Source organism: Bufo gargarizans, chromosome 1 (genome assembly GCF_014858855.1).
Source record: "Bufo gargarizans isolate SCDJY-AF-19 chromosome 1, ASM1485885v1, whole genome shotgun sequence".
NCBI classification, from domain to species: domain Eukaryota; kingdom Metazoa; phylum Chordata; class Amphibia; order Anura; family Bufonidae; genus Bufo; species Bufo gargarizans.
Genome location: NC_058080.1, coordinates 358863268 through 358878658, shown reverse-complemented (window position 1 = coordinate 358878658; position 15391 = coordinate 358863268). Strand labels below are relative to the sequence as shown.

The window sequence follows — 15391 nt, the reverse complement described above, 5'->3', positions numbered from 1 at the left end:
CCCCATGGATGCCGCAACCGCGGCATCTATGGGGTTACAGGAGAGTGTCAGCATAGAGCTGACACTCTGCTGATGGCGGCGGCTCAGTAATGGAGCCGCCGCCATCGCACACAGCAGGGTGATCGGGGGCAGCGATGGAAAGGGGGGGGGGGGGAGATCCGGCGAATATTGAGGGAGGCTGGGGCGGCTACAAAATGACTGCATGGGGCGGGGAGGGGGCGGACTGCATCAGGGCAGCTAGGAGATGAGCTGCAGGCGGCACAGATCGGGGGGGGTGTATTATGAGGACACATTACCTGATTTCATGCTCTGATCTGCAGAGCGCAGATCAGAGCATGAAACCGGCATTTTTTCACTGCCGCGATCCGATTTGGTTAGTCTGTGCAGACTAACCAATCGGATCGATTGCCGGCAAGGGGCCACTCCGATTGGTCCCTTGCCGGCATTACTGCACTGTATGCTGTCCGTGACAGCATACAGGGCAGGGGCAGAAGCTTTAATCCAAGCGCTTTGCAGCGCTCGGATTAAAGAGCTGCCAGAACGTTTATATACGTGGAAGCTGCACGGGGTATGTGCAGCTATCACGTATATATACAGATTGCGGTCGGGAAGGGGTTAATAAGAGATTATTTGAAACGTATTTTCCAGCTGTTCAGTGTCAGTAAAACACGGATGCAACACAGACAGCAAAAAACGGACACACATACCCAACACGGACGCATCACTGACCACCTGCTCACGGATTTGAGCACGAATGTGTGAATGAGGCTTAAGTCGTGCAAGACTTCGGTGAATTACGACTGTGTTACTATCTATATATTTTTAAAAAAAACAATTTAAAATAGGAATCCAAAGTCTGCTTTGGTAGTGGCTGTTACCCCGGTAACAAAGCCTACTTTGCATTCCTATTTTAAATTGTTTTTATAGATGCAGATATGAATAAAAGTTGTAATTCACCAAAGTCTCATGCAACTTTGGCGGACACGAACTTTGGCTCCACGGAGCCAATACATTTTATTGCTGTACGGAAACAACATTAAAATCAAAGTATTTGAACGAATCAACTTCAATCTATGATCCGCAGGTCGATTCGCTCAAGCCTAGTTTCCACAACTTTCCCCCCTAGAGAAAAAAAAAATAATATATAAATTTTACTCAGCATGACCAACCCTACTGCTGGATTTTTTCCCCCCCTTGGTTTCCATGTGTAACATGCTGACTGGAACAGAATCTGTGCTCCTAAATTACTTCTGTGGCTACTTCTATACTACTACCGGGCAATATGCCGACAGAAGCTCTTTAAACAATTTGGCCCACAAACAACATTTATCACATATCCACAAGATAAGTGATAAATATGTGATCACTGGTGTTCCTATCGCTAGGATATCCAACGATAACAAAAACAGGGGTTCCAGACTCCCCTGTGTTAATGGAGCAATAGTGTCTCTAGGACTGGCTTCAGCACTTAGCGATCATACATTAATCACCTATCTTGTGGGTAGGTGATGAATGATGTTCAGGGCCAACCCCTTTAAAAGCTCTTTATATAAGGTATGCTTAATAAAAAGAACATAAAATAATAATACACTTAAGGCTCTGCTTACCTTGGCTGGCAGTGCTGATACCCAGGTGAGTTAGATTTGTTGCAAGATTGCCAGTGCTGTTAGAATTTGTCAGAGTCGGGAATGTAGACTCCTCGGGATCTAACGGAATTGGTAATGGAGAAGGGAAATGGATGTTTGTCAGGTCTGGCAGTGAACCTCCAGTGTTATGTGCAGCGGGGATGAGGCTGGTAGTGTTCTCCTGTTCATTTGAAGGGTAAATGCTTCAATAATAAAGAAACAAAATATATATGAGAATTCATAGAACAGATCGCTACACAACAGATAGAAAAAGGTTCATGCAAAGCTTGTAAAAACCCAATGTTTAAAAAGGAAAACTAACTTTTTAGTAAGAAAACACAAACAAAAAATTGCAGCGTTTTGGTGTCCGTCTGACGAAACTGAGCCAAATGGATCCGTCCTGGCACACAATGTAAGTCAATGGAGGATGGATATACGTTTTCACTGACCCAATCTGGCACAATAGAAAATGGATCCGTCCTCCATTGACTTGCAATGGTGTTCAAGACGGATCAGTCATGGCTATGTTAAAGTTAATACAAACGGATCCGTCTTGGCTAGGTTACAGATAATACAAACTGATCCGTTCTGAACGGATGCAGAAGGTTGTATTAAATCTGAACGGCCCGAGATGTATTCTTTAATGCCACCATTTTAGGGTACCTCAGATGTATTGTGCACCCTTTATAAAAAAAATTGTGGGTAGCCGTGTTAGAAAAAAACAATTCAATTCTGCCATTGCCTTTAGGGTTTTGTTTCAAGATGTTCATTGCAAAATGATGTTACTTTATTTTGTGGGTCAGTAATAGAGATAATTTTACTGCTGTCTTAACTCAATACAAACTTGGGCACAAAATAATGTTAGAACTAAACTTGAAACACCTTCCCACTTATATAAAATATAACTTTTAATATTCTCTTTAAAAATAAGCTCAGATCAAGCCCAGACCCTGTGGGTCATTAATACAGATACATATGGTACACATTGAGATTACTCACGGTTTGTTGACATCACAAGATATTGCTGCAGCTATACAGCCCTTGAAGATTGCAGAGGAGTCTCTGTAGGTAGATACTTCAGAATGCAGATAGGGGGCCAGGAAGAGAAAGGATATCAATACCTACAGTACAGACCAAAAGTTTGGACTCACCTTCTCATTCAAAGCGTTTTCTTTATTTTCATGACTATGAAAATTGTAGATTCACACTGAAGGCATCAAAACTATGAATTAACACATGTGGAATTATATACATAACAAAAAAGTGTGAAACAATTGAAAATGTCATATTCTAGGTTCTTCAAAGTAGCCACCTTTTGCTTTGATTACTGCTTTGCACACTCTTGGCATTCTCTTGATGAGCTTCAAGAGGTAGTCACCTGAAATGGTCTTCCAACAGTCTTGAAGGAGTTCCCAGAGATGCTTAGCACTTGTTGGCCCTTTTGCCTTCACTCTGCGGTCCAGCTCACCCCAAACCATCTCGATTGGGTTCAGGTCCGGTGACTGTGGAGGCCAGGTCATCTGGCGCAGCACCCCATCACTCTCCTTCAAGGTCAAATGGCCCCTACACAGCCTGGAGGTGTGTTTGGGGTCATTGTCCTGTTGAAAAATAAATGATGGTCCAACTAAACGCAAACCGGATGGAATAGCAGGCCGCTGTAAGATGCTGTGGTAGCCATGCTGGTTCAGTATGCCTTCAATTTTGAATAAATCCCCAACAGTGTCACCAGCAAAGCACCCCCACACATCCTCCTCCATGCTTAACGGTGGGAGTCCATCCGTTCACCTTTTCTGCGTCGCATAAAGACACGGTGGTTGGAACCAAAGATCTCAAATTTGGACTCATCAGACCAAAGCACAGATTTCCACTGGTCTAATGTCCATTCCTTGTGTTCTTTAGCCCAAACAAGTCTCTTCTGCTTCTTGCCTGTCCTTAGCAGTGGTTTCCTAGCAGATATTCTACCATGAAGGCCTGATTTACACAGTCTCCTCTTAACAGTTGTTCTAGAGATGTGTCTGCTGCTAGAACTCTGTGTGGCATTGACCTGGTCTCTAATCTGAGCTGCTGTTAACCTGCGATTTCTGAGGCTGCAGAGGTGACTCTTGGTCTTCCTTTCCTGGGGCGGTCCGCATGTGAGCCAGTTTCTTTGTAGCGCTTGATGGTTTTTGTGACTGCACTTGGGGACACTTTCAACGTTTCCCAATTTTTCAGACTGACTGACCTTAATTTTTTAAAGTAATGATGGCCACTCGTTTTTCTTTACTTAGCTGTTTTTTTTTTCTTGCCATAATACAAATTCTAACAGTCTATTCAGTAGGTCTATCAGCTGTGTATCCACCTGACTTCTCCACAAGGCAACTGATGGTCCCAACCCCATTTATAAGGCAAGAAATCCCACTTATTAAACCTGACAGGGCACACCTGTGAAGTGAAAACCATTTCAGGTGACTACCTCTTGAAGATCATCAAGAGAATGCCAAGAGTGTGCAAAGCAGTAATCAAAGCAAAAGGTGGCTACTTTGAAGAACCTAGAATATGACATTTTCAGTTGTTTCACACTTTTTTGTTATGTATATAATTCCAAATGTGTTAATTCATAGTTTTGATGCCTTCAGTGTGAATCTACAATTTTCAGAGTCATGAAAATAAAGAAAACTCTTTGAATGAGGTGTGTCCAAACTTTTGGTCTGTACAGTATGTTCTCCCTATATGTCCCTCCCTAAACCTCAGCCCAAGGACACCCCTTAATGGTAGGGGTTCCCTGTCCTCGTACCTAGCCTATAAATCCCGATTTTGCCCTATATCTCAAATAGGGTGTAGAGTGGAAGAGACTTAAGTATATACAGTGGGATGCGAAAGTTTAGGCAACCTTGTTAATCGTCATGATTTTCCTGTATAAATCGTTGGTTGTTACGATAAAAAAATGTCAGTTAAATATATCATATAGGAGACATACACAGTGATGTTGTGAAATGAAGTTTATTGGATTTACAGAAAGTGTGCTATAATTGTTTAAACAAAATTAGGCAGGTGCATAAATTTGGGCACCACAAAAAAGAAATTAAATCAATATTTAGTAGATCCTCCTTTTGCAGAAATTACAGCCTCTAAATGCTTCCTGTAGGTTCCAATGAGAGTCTGGATTCTGGTTGAAGGTATTTTGGACCATTCCTATTTACAAAACATCTTTAGTTCATTCAGGTTTGGTGGCTTCCGAGCATGGACAGCTCTCTTTAAGTCACACAACAGATTTTCAATTATATTCAGGTCTGGGGACTGAGTTGACCATTCCAGAACGTTGTACTTGTTTCTCTGCATAAATGCCTTAGTGGATTTTGAGCAGTGTTTAGGGTCGTTGTCTTGTTGAAAGATCCAGCCCCGGCGCAGCTTCAGCTTTGTCACTGATTCCTGGACATTGGTCTCCAGAATCTGCTGATACCGAGTGGAATCCATGCATCCCTCAACTTTGACACTGCACTGGCCACACAGCCCCACAGCATGATGGAACCACCACCATATTTTACTGTAGGTAGCAGGTGTTTTTCATGCTTTTTTTTCCTCCATGCATAACGCCCCTTGTTATGGTCAAATAACTCAATTTTAGTTTCATCAGTCCACAGCACCTTATTCCAAAATTAAGCTGGCTTGTCCAAATGTGCTTTAGCCCACCTCAAGTTGCACTATTTGTGCTGTGGGCGGAGAAAAGGCTTCCTCTGCATCACTCTCACATACAGCATCTCCTTGTGTAAAGTGCGCCGAATGGTTGAACGATGCACAGTGACTCCATCTGCAGCAAGATGATGTTGTAGGTCTTTGGTGCTGGTCTGTGGGTTGACTGACTGTTCTCACCATTCGTCGCTTCTGTCTATCCGAGATTTTTCTTGGTCTGCCACTTCGAGCCTTAACTTGAACTGAGCCTGTGGTCTTCCATTTCCTCAATATGTTCCCAACTGTGGAAACAGACAGCTGAAATCTCTGAGACAGCTTTCTGTATCCTTCCCCTAAACCATGATGGTGAACAATCTTTGTCTTCAGGTCATTTGAGAGTTGTTTTGAGACCCCCATGTTGCTACTCTAAAATTAAAAGAGGAGGGAAACTTACAATTGACCCCCTTAAATACTCTTTCTCATAATTGGATTCACCTGTGTATGTAGGTCAGGGGTCACTGAGCTTACCAAGCCAATTTGAGTTCCAATAATTAGTTCTAAAGGTTTTGGAATCAATAAAATGACAACAGTGGCAACATTTATGCACCTGCCTAATTTTGTTTAAACAATTATAGCACACTTTCTGTAAATCCAATAAACTTCATTTCACTTCTCAAATATCACTGTGTGTCTCCTATATGATATATTTAACTGACATTTTTTATCATAACAACCAACGATTTATACAGGAAAATCATGACGATTAACAAGGTTGCCCAAACTTTCGCATCCCACTGTGTGTGTATATATATATGGAAGAGAATTAAGTATAGTATATATCTAGTATACAATCCCCAGACGAATCGGTCTCTACATTAGTGACTGGGGAAACGCCACGTCAGAATTTTTTTGTTCTATACCTACCAATGTCATTTGGTTTAGCCTTCTAGTGGTACACTCTTTCAAATACTCAGCGGGTCACATTAGCCTTTTCCACTCTACACCCTATTTGAGATATAGGGCAAAATAGGGATTTATAGGCTAGGTACGAGGACAGGGAACCCCTACCAGGGTGTCCCTTGGCTGAGGTTCAAGGAGGGACATATAGGGAGAACATAGGTAATGAGATCCTTTCCTGACCCCCTATCTGCATTCTGAAGTATCTACCTACAGAGACTCCTCTGCAATCTTCAAGGGCTGTATAGCTGCAGCAATATCTTGAGATCTCAACAAACCGTGAGTAATCTCTGTAAAACCATTGAGTATATTGTTCTGAGATAACAAGTGTACCATATGTATCTGTATTAATGACCCACAGGGTCTGGGCTTGATCTGAGCTTATTTTTAAAGAGAATATTAAAAGTTATATTTTACATAAGTGGGAAGGTGTTTCAAGTTTAGTTCTAGTATATACTCCCCGTATATGGTAATCCACCGCCGAGGCGGTTTGTTTTTGTTCACAGAATAATGTTGCAGTGTGACCTTGTAAATAAACAGGTTACATCATTTAAACAGTTTGATAATTATTTCAATAAAGTAACAAGCAGCCAGATAATAGAAAGTAAATTGGTTATTTTTACTATCCTATTGTTTATCCGCAACTCCGGCCTTGGTGACTTGGGAAAATTATTTTTTTAGATAATACATTTATCTGAAAAACAGCCTGCTGGGTCTCTCTGGATCCGGCATTGCTGGAAATTACACGATCGCCTTTTGGCCCCATTAACTATAATGGTGACTGGCAGAGATCTGCTGCGCAGAAGTGGTTTTAGTCTGTCCGATTCACGGCATATTTACCAAGTGGCGGACAGATCTCCACCGTTATAGTTAAATGGACAAGAAGGAAACCTTGCAGTTTCAAGCAATGCTGAATTCTGCCGGATCTCAACGATAGCGTAAAACTAGCCTTAATAATGACATGCGCTCCTTTATTCTATATCCACTTCATTGTTGAAGCATTTTTATAGTGGAGAGCCATTTATTTATTTTTTTGTATATGCTGGTTTAGTGGCTACACGGCAGCACGGTCACTCAGTGGTTAGCACTGGTGCCTTGCAGTGCTGGGGTACTATGTTCGACTGACCAAGGACAACATCTGCATGTAGTTTTTACGTTCTTCACGTGTTTGCGTGGGTTTCCTCCCACACTCCAACGACATACTGATAGGGAACTTAGAGTGTAAGCCCCATTGGGGACAGCCCAATGCTAAGGTCTGTAAAGCGCTGCAGAATATAGTAGTGTTATATAAGTGCATAAAATAAATAATTTAAATAACTATTTCATCCAGATGAGTAATGCATTTTTCAGAACAATTAATACTCATCAGGGCTCCAGATGGCGACCAAAATGGCCGCCAATGCAACTTAGAATTTACAAATGGCGACAAGACTTTTTAGTCTTGTTGCCATTTGCGACTAGACCCGCCGCCGCAGCTCTGCAGTTGAATACAGCAGCGGGCACAGGAGATGATAGTTCTCTGCCCCGCCGCCGATGTTCTTCTCAGCAGCGCAGAGGAGGAGGAGTCTCTCCCTCCCCCCTGTGCTGCTGCCGCCGCCTCCGCCAATAAGAAGAGACAGGAGGAGGAGGGGAGGGGCTGTGGCCACTGCGCCACCAATGAAGAAAACTGACCTGCAATACAAATACAGAAGGCGGGTGCCAGAATCAAATAGCCGGCACCCGACCTTTGTGACAGGGAGCTGCGATCAGCTGAAATTGAGTTAACCCTTCAGGTGCGGTACCCGAGGTGTTAACTGCCGCTAATCGCAGCTCCCTGTCACAAAGGCCGGGTGCCGGCTATTTGATTCCGGCACCCGCCTCCTGTATTTGTATAAGAAACATTGGTGGCACAGTGGGAAGTGCCAATGAGGGTTAAAAAAAAATAAAAAAAAAAACAAACTCACCTCCTCCAGTTGATCACGTAGCTGCCGGTCTCCTGTTCTTTCTTCAGGACCTATGGTGACGTCACTGAGCTCATCACATGGTCCATTACCATGGTGATGAATCATGTGATGAGCACAGTGATGTCAACACAGGTCCTTTGACAGGTCCTGAAGAAAGAACAGGAGACGATCAATTGGAAGAGGCGAGTTAATTTTTTTTTATTTTATTTTTTTAACCCTCATTGGCACTGCCCACTGCGCCACCAATGTTTATTATACTGGGGTGTTGGGGGGGGGGGGGGGGGCGCACTGCACCACCAATGTTTATTATATTGGGGTGTTGGGGGGGGCACTGCGCCACCAATGTTTATTATATTGGGGGGGTGCACTGTGCCACCAATGTTTATTATATTGGGGGGGGGGGGAGCACTGCGCCACCAATGTTTATCATTCTGGGGTGTTGGGGCGGCGCATTATATTGACCTTCTACTATGCATTCTATATTAAAGAATGCTATTATTTTCCCTTATAACCATGTTATAAGGGAAAATAATACAGTGAATAGACTTTCATCCTAGCAACCATGCATGAAAATCGCACCGCATCCGCACTTGCTTGCGATTTTTAACGCAGCCCCATTAACTTCTATAGGGCCTGCGTTGAGTGAAAAACGCACAACATAGAGCATGCTGCGATTTTCACGCAACGCACAAGTGATGTGTGAAAATCACCGCTCATGTGCACAGCCCCATAGAAGTGAATGGGTCCGGATTTAGTGTGGGTGCATTCTGGTATTTTGAATGCCAGATCTGGCACTAATACATTCCTATGGGGAAAAATGCTAGATCCGGCATTCAGGCAAATCTTCAGGTTTTTTTGCCGGAGATAAAACTGTAGCATGCTGCGGTTTTATCTTTTGCCTGATCAGTCAAAAATGACTGAACTGAAGACATCCTGATGCATCCTGAACGGATCGCTCTCCATTCAGAATGCATAGGGATATACCTGATCAGTTCTTTTCCGGTATAGAGACTCTAGGATGGAACTCTATGCCGGAAAAGAAAAAAGCTAGTGTGAAAGTACCCTAAAATATTAAGTTTAAATCCCCCCTTTCCCAATTTTACATATAAAATATATAAACAATAAATAAACATTACATAGCGCTGTCCAAACTATTACATTATTAAAAAAATATCTCCTATGCGGTGAGCATTCGCCATTTTTTTGTCACCCCAAAAAAATAGTATAGAACTGTTCTATTTTTGGCCGAATGTTTCATAAAATGCGAAATGCACGCGTCTTTTTTTGGTGTTAATTTTTCTTTTGCACAGTATTGAGTATCGCAATACTTTTTTATGGCGACGAAAGTGAATCAAAATTTTGGTATCAAAACATCCCTACTCCGATCTGATCGGCGTAGCGTTGTCACGATACCAAAATTTTGATTTGGTTTCGATTTGGCGACTAAAAATTCGATTTGGCGCCTAAATTTTTCAGTTCAGGAGCCAATGGCTACTAGGTATTTTTTTTAGTCTGGAGCACAGTCTTTACCGACTATATCTTGCGCTTCCACGGAATTGTGATGTTGGTATGTCAACATGTGTTCCACAGTTTTTTCTTAACACTCTTCAAGATGTTAGCGCTCAGAATTTATTACAAAAAAAATATGTTTCAACTTCAGCAAGTGCTTCAGCATTCAGAAACACCCACACAATCCCACGTTTTTTCAACCTTCAAAGTTTATTAACTGATATGAAAGAATAGAAAATCTCTTGCAATCTTGTCCCTTAGGCATCAAAAACCGACAACATATCCTTTTATGCTGCAACTCGTGGGTTGTAACACTGCTAGAAGGCGGCTTTTAAAAGCCAAGTGATGAAAGGCATATTAACTCTTGTGAATGGAGCAGAGGAAGGGGGGTGTTCAAAGCTTTTTGTGACCAGTGCAAAAATTCTACTTTTGCAAAGTCATATGCTAAGCTGCTCAATTTATTCTTCTGATTTTATTGCACAGATTATGATGGTGTAACAAATATTAGTGTGACAGTCTGTAATGTGTATCTCATGTTTGATAGTATATTTGCTAGAGAATAGCATTTATTTATTTTTTTGGAAGGAAGGGGGGGGGGGGGGGGGGGAGTCATTTACGTAGCTCATTTTTTAACTACTACATTATCATCTTTTTTTTTTCTTCTTCTGACTACAGGGAATACGAAGGTCCAGTAAACATTAATAGCATAGGTGCAGCCTTTAGTATCACGGTTTACATTCTTAACAGAGGCATAAAAGTTTTGAATATTCTGTTTCATAACATACCACATATATTCCCGACTGACCATTAGGTTACAATATAACCTGGCAGGTTTAAAAAGGTTCTCCTGCCATTTATATTAATCACCTATCGTCAAGATAGGGCATTAAATATCTGATTGGCAGGGGTCCGACACTTGGCACAAATGCTAATCAGCTGCTTGAAGAGGATGCAGCGATACATGCAAGGGCTGAACTACCCGTTGTCTCTGAAGTTTTGGCTGTACAGTGTAATGACTAGTACTTGCTCCATTCACTTGAGCTACAGACTTCAGCTATATCTTACACCAGTTTCTTTGGAAAAGTGCCAAGAAGCTAGAAACCTTGCAAATATTTGCGCAAATATGGTGTGCATCATAATTTGCTATTTATTTTACTCCACAATAGTGGCATAAAAGCTTTACTAAATGTAACTCAATGTGTACCATTTGACAACACTGACGTAAACTAAACCAATGCAGACTTTAAATATTACCCTCTTGATAAATTCTCTAATTATTATAGTAAATGAGCAGAAGTTTAGATGAAACCAAGACAAAAAAAAAAAAGCATAATTATCATCACTTACTTTATTCCAGGAACTTCACATGATTTAGGTCTCGAGGATCCAATCTAAGTAAAAACAGCAAAACTAAAGATTACTTGAAGAACTTTTGGGTAAAGGGGTTTTGCTACAATGAAAATGTATTGCCTATCCAGAGGAGAATCAGGGTGCCTTTACAACTGAAAATGAGTTCCATTCACCTGAATGGGGATTGCCGCCAAAACAACCCCATTTAATGAACGGAACAGATTTTAAGGGCTGTTTTACACGAGCGCGAGAGAAAGAGGATACGGTCTGGACTGCCTATTTCTGCACATATTTCCCTCCCTCTGCACTCTTCACTGTCTCTTAACTGACAGACAATCTGTACATCGAAGAAATTAGCTTATTGTTCAAGTTTATTGAAATTTTGGGAAGGAGGTGGAGAGGGCAGAGAGATGAATGCAACTACTATTAAGAGATCTCACCCCATAGATGGATTATCAGGTAATATATTATCCAACTCTGGGGTGAACTAAATCACTCACTCAGTGCTGCAACAGAGTCTCTCTGCCCTCTGTCTACCGTACGGTATTCTCTGTCGTGTATGGTCTTCCATGTACGGATTTGATCAGCCAATGCAGGGGCAGGGAAAAAAGTGCAGAAACAGGCTCCCATTAATATACATAAGCATTTATGGTCATGGAGAGATTTCAAAGTTTGCTCTCTGCAGCAGGTCTATGCTTAATTGGGTTACCTTCTGCTAGGACTTCCATATGCCCTAACACAGCAGATTAATAGGCTCCACACTTTATTTGTGGTTACATTATATTTAAAATAAAGGAACGACAATGGCATAAAGGGTGCTACTATGCTTAAAACACTTATCAATGATGAATGTGGCGTATACAGTGCCTGTAGATAATGTGCTGATGTCCACATAGTTTCCCCAACGAGCCTAGCTGATAGATGCATACCTGTCACTGCGCACTACAGCATAAGAAAAAAAGAAAAAAAGAGCACACAGTATCCGTGATTACATGTTATTTTTCTGCATGGTCCACTCCTCATGCTAAATACACTGTATAACAGAACTTCTGCTATGGGGACTGGATTTTCACTTTAAATGGAGACCAAGAAAAGCCACGAAAAAAAACGGTTGTCAACTAAAGCTGGATGGCTTCTAGGAGGTAATGGCCTTTTTGCTTCCCTATGTTGCACAAAGAAAAAACTAACTGAAAAATAACTTGTTTTGGATTTTAAAAAAATGAGCAAAACATTATCTGCGCCCGTTTCCTACTTTATGTTTTTTTTTATCTCTTCCTGCAATGACCCAGACAGGTCACGGAGATAAGCATGTATATGCTTAAAATAACACCTGGCAAGACTATGGCACCAGTAACTGGGGTGCACACTTGGGGTCCCCTTCTAGGAGTCAGAATGGAGAGTTGCTCTATAAGAGCTTCACTTCACTACAAGCTCTAAATGATTATATTACTTTCAGCTTTAAACCCCTGAGGATGCCTATAAAACATAACACATATTTCTGTTTTATGTATACAATTTTTTTTAAAAAGGAGTCACGATTTAAACTTATTATAAAGCTGTGTGGGACACAAGTATATGACTCTAATGTTACCCTTGTTTAGTTTGTGAGAGTCCATGCGCCAAAAATCAAGTTTTAACACGTAGGATACCACTCCGTACATGTACGGCACTGGAAAGTGGGTCAGAAATCCCAGTGTGTACACCCTGTCTCCAAGCGAAATCGCTCTGTGACCGGGGTACAAAGGCTGCTCTGCACGGCAGGCAGCCATCTTTCATACGGGCACAGGGAGGTTTTTCTGCCCCGATCGTTGCCATTAGACGGTTTCTACGGACCGGCCAATCGCATTTCCGGATGGATTTTAAAGGGATTCTGTCACCTCCCCTAACCCAAAAAACGATTTTAAAGCAGCCATGAAGCACAGCTTACCTTGATTAGGCTGTGCTCTTTTATCTTGTAATCCGTCCAGCAGTTTCTGCAAAAAACGACTTCTATTGATATGCAAATGAGTCCTGAATGTGCCCAGAGGGGCGTTTTGTTCCTCTTAGAGAGCCCAGTACCGCCCCTCTTACAGTGCCCAGCCCGCCTTCCTTGCACTGTCTAACCGCCCCTAGCCTGCCACAGCCTCTCCTCCCTCTCCTCCCCCTCCCTCACGCCGAACGAACTCTCGCACAGGCGCAGTACCCACTGAGGGCTGCGCCTGTGCGATCAGCAGGAGACTGAGGGCAGGAGCTTCATCCTCGTCACTGGGCATGCGCTGAGCCCAGTGACGTCCGATGCTCGCTCTTCCCTCAGTCAGCAGGGAAGAGCGAGCATCGGACGTCACTGGGCTCGGCGCATGCCCAGTGACGAGGATGAAGCTCCTGCCCTCAGTCTCCTGCTGATCGCACAGGCGCAGCCCTCAGTGGGTACTGCGCCTTTGCGAGAGTTCGTTCGGCGTGAGGGAGGGGGAGGAGAGGGAGGAGAGGCTGTGGCAGGCTAGGGGCGGTTAGACAGTGCAAGGAAGGCGGGCTGGGCACTGTAAGAGGGGCGGTACTGGGCTCTCTAAGAGGAACAAAACGCCCCTCTGGGCACATTCAGGACTCATTTGCATATCAATAGAAGTCGTTTTTTGCAGAAACTGCTGGACGGATTACAAGATAAAAGAGCACAGCCTAATCAAGGTAAGCTGTGCTTCATGGCTGCTTTAAAATCATTTTTTGGGTTAGGGGAGGTGACAGAATCCCTTTAAACCATTCATGGGAGTTGGGAGCAGAACAAGTCAGCACCAGTGTCCCCCAAAGTCAGGCAGGGGACACCAGTTTTTGGAGTCTCCTGCCAGCACTGTGATTGGCTAAAACAACGCTCCAGCCAATGGCAGTGCTATAGCAGAGGTCCTGTCCCTTTCTATGCTGCTGTTGGCTTGCTGGGACTTGTGATGAACCACCACTACGATTTGAAATTTTCCTGAAGAAAAAAGAAAAGTTTTTTTTGTGCAGAAAAGCCTTTTTGTATTTTTGACCAATTTTCTTTTCTCCTTTTTTTCTCCTAAATTTGATTTCAAATATGTTACTAGCCCCTTCACAAGTGAAAACGCAACATACACACCCCTCACACTAAATAAAGGTTTACACATTTCACACATCATGATGAGGGACCCTTTAGAAGGCGCCCCAGGGTAGAAGCCCAGGGTATATGCCCAGCAATTTATTTCTCAGAACCCCACGCCGCCATATGCTAGATGGAGGCTCTTGCTGCATATGAGCGTTGTTAAAAGGGATTCTGTCACCTCATTTTAGCCTATAGAGCTGCTGACATGCACGGCAAGATCGCCGCCATCATGTCCGCAATATACCTGTCCTATAGGGCTGTGTGCTTTTATTGTGTTTAATTTTTATTTTTTTATAGATATGTAAATGAGCCTGGTAAGGTGCCCAAGGGGCTGTACTAACCTTCTTGGGGCCCAGCCACACCCTCTGTGAAGGAGCCCAGTACTGCCTGCGTCCTCTGAATCTCCTCCTTGCTCACAGTTAGATCTCTGCGCAGTGCCGACATAGTGTTCCTTCCATGTGAGAGCTTGAGCATCGTGAGATTACGGCGATCTAACTTTGTGAGCAAGGAGGAGATCCGGAGGACGCAGGCGGTGCTGGGCTCCTTCACAGGGGGGCGTGGGCCCCAAGAAGGTTAGTACAGCCCCTTGGGCTCCTTACCAGGCTCATTTACACATCTATAAAATCATTTTTTTTAAACACAATAAAAGCACACAGCCCTATGGGACAGGTATATTGCAGACATGTTAGCGGCGATCTAGCCGTGCATGTCCACAGCTCTATAGGCTAAAACGAGGTGGCAGATTCCCTTTAAATAAAACAAAGATTAATCAGTATTGGATGTCTTGTACCATAGTCCAATTTACAGTAATACCATGGCCTGTAATAGATTCCAATCAATACTTCCGTTTTTGCATTAGACTGATAATGCACAGTGCCCAACTCAGAATAACCCCCGCATTTGACTGTCTGTTCAAAATTTTGACTCGTCCTTGACCACTTCAACGCAAAGTTTTCAGACGTGTACACCCCAGAACAAAATGTCTGCATAGACTAATCCCTATTACTTTTCAAAGGGAGGGTAAGATTCCACCAGTCCCTACCCAATAAGCGGGCAAGGTATGGCATAAAACTGTAGAAAATCTGTGAGTAGCTCTGGGTACAGTCACAAGTTCTGGGTTTATTAAGGGAGGACACCCGGATTGAACCCCCAGAAGGCCCCTGCCCCCTCCCTGTCCTAGGAGTTAGTGGGAAGATACTGTGAGACTTACTGCAATCACTGCTGAATAAGGGTTACCGTCTATACATGGATAATTACTACTCCAATCTATC

At 42.9% G+C, this 15391-nt stretch overlaps 1 protein-coding gene across 2 annotated transcripts in view; it reads right to left on the bottom strand.

Annotated features, from left to right (window-relative positions):
* The window catches only part of CRTC1 (CREB regulated transcription coactivator 1), a 148023-nt gene that overhangs the window by 37258 nt on the left and 95374 nt on the right, over positions 1-15391 (bottom strand). For both annotated transcript variants that reach the window (XM_044283337.1, XM_044283347.1), the window contains 2 exons: positions 11030-11073; positions 1608-1828 (listed from right to left, as the gene is read on the bottom strand). In XM_044283337.1, coding sequence (XP_044139272.1) covers positions 1608-1828; positions 11030-11073 — 265 coding nt within the window. The remainder of the gene's footprint in view (positions 1-1607; positions 1829-11029; positions 11074-15391) is intronic.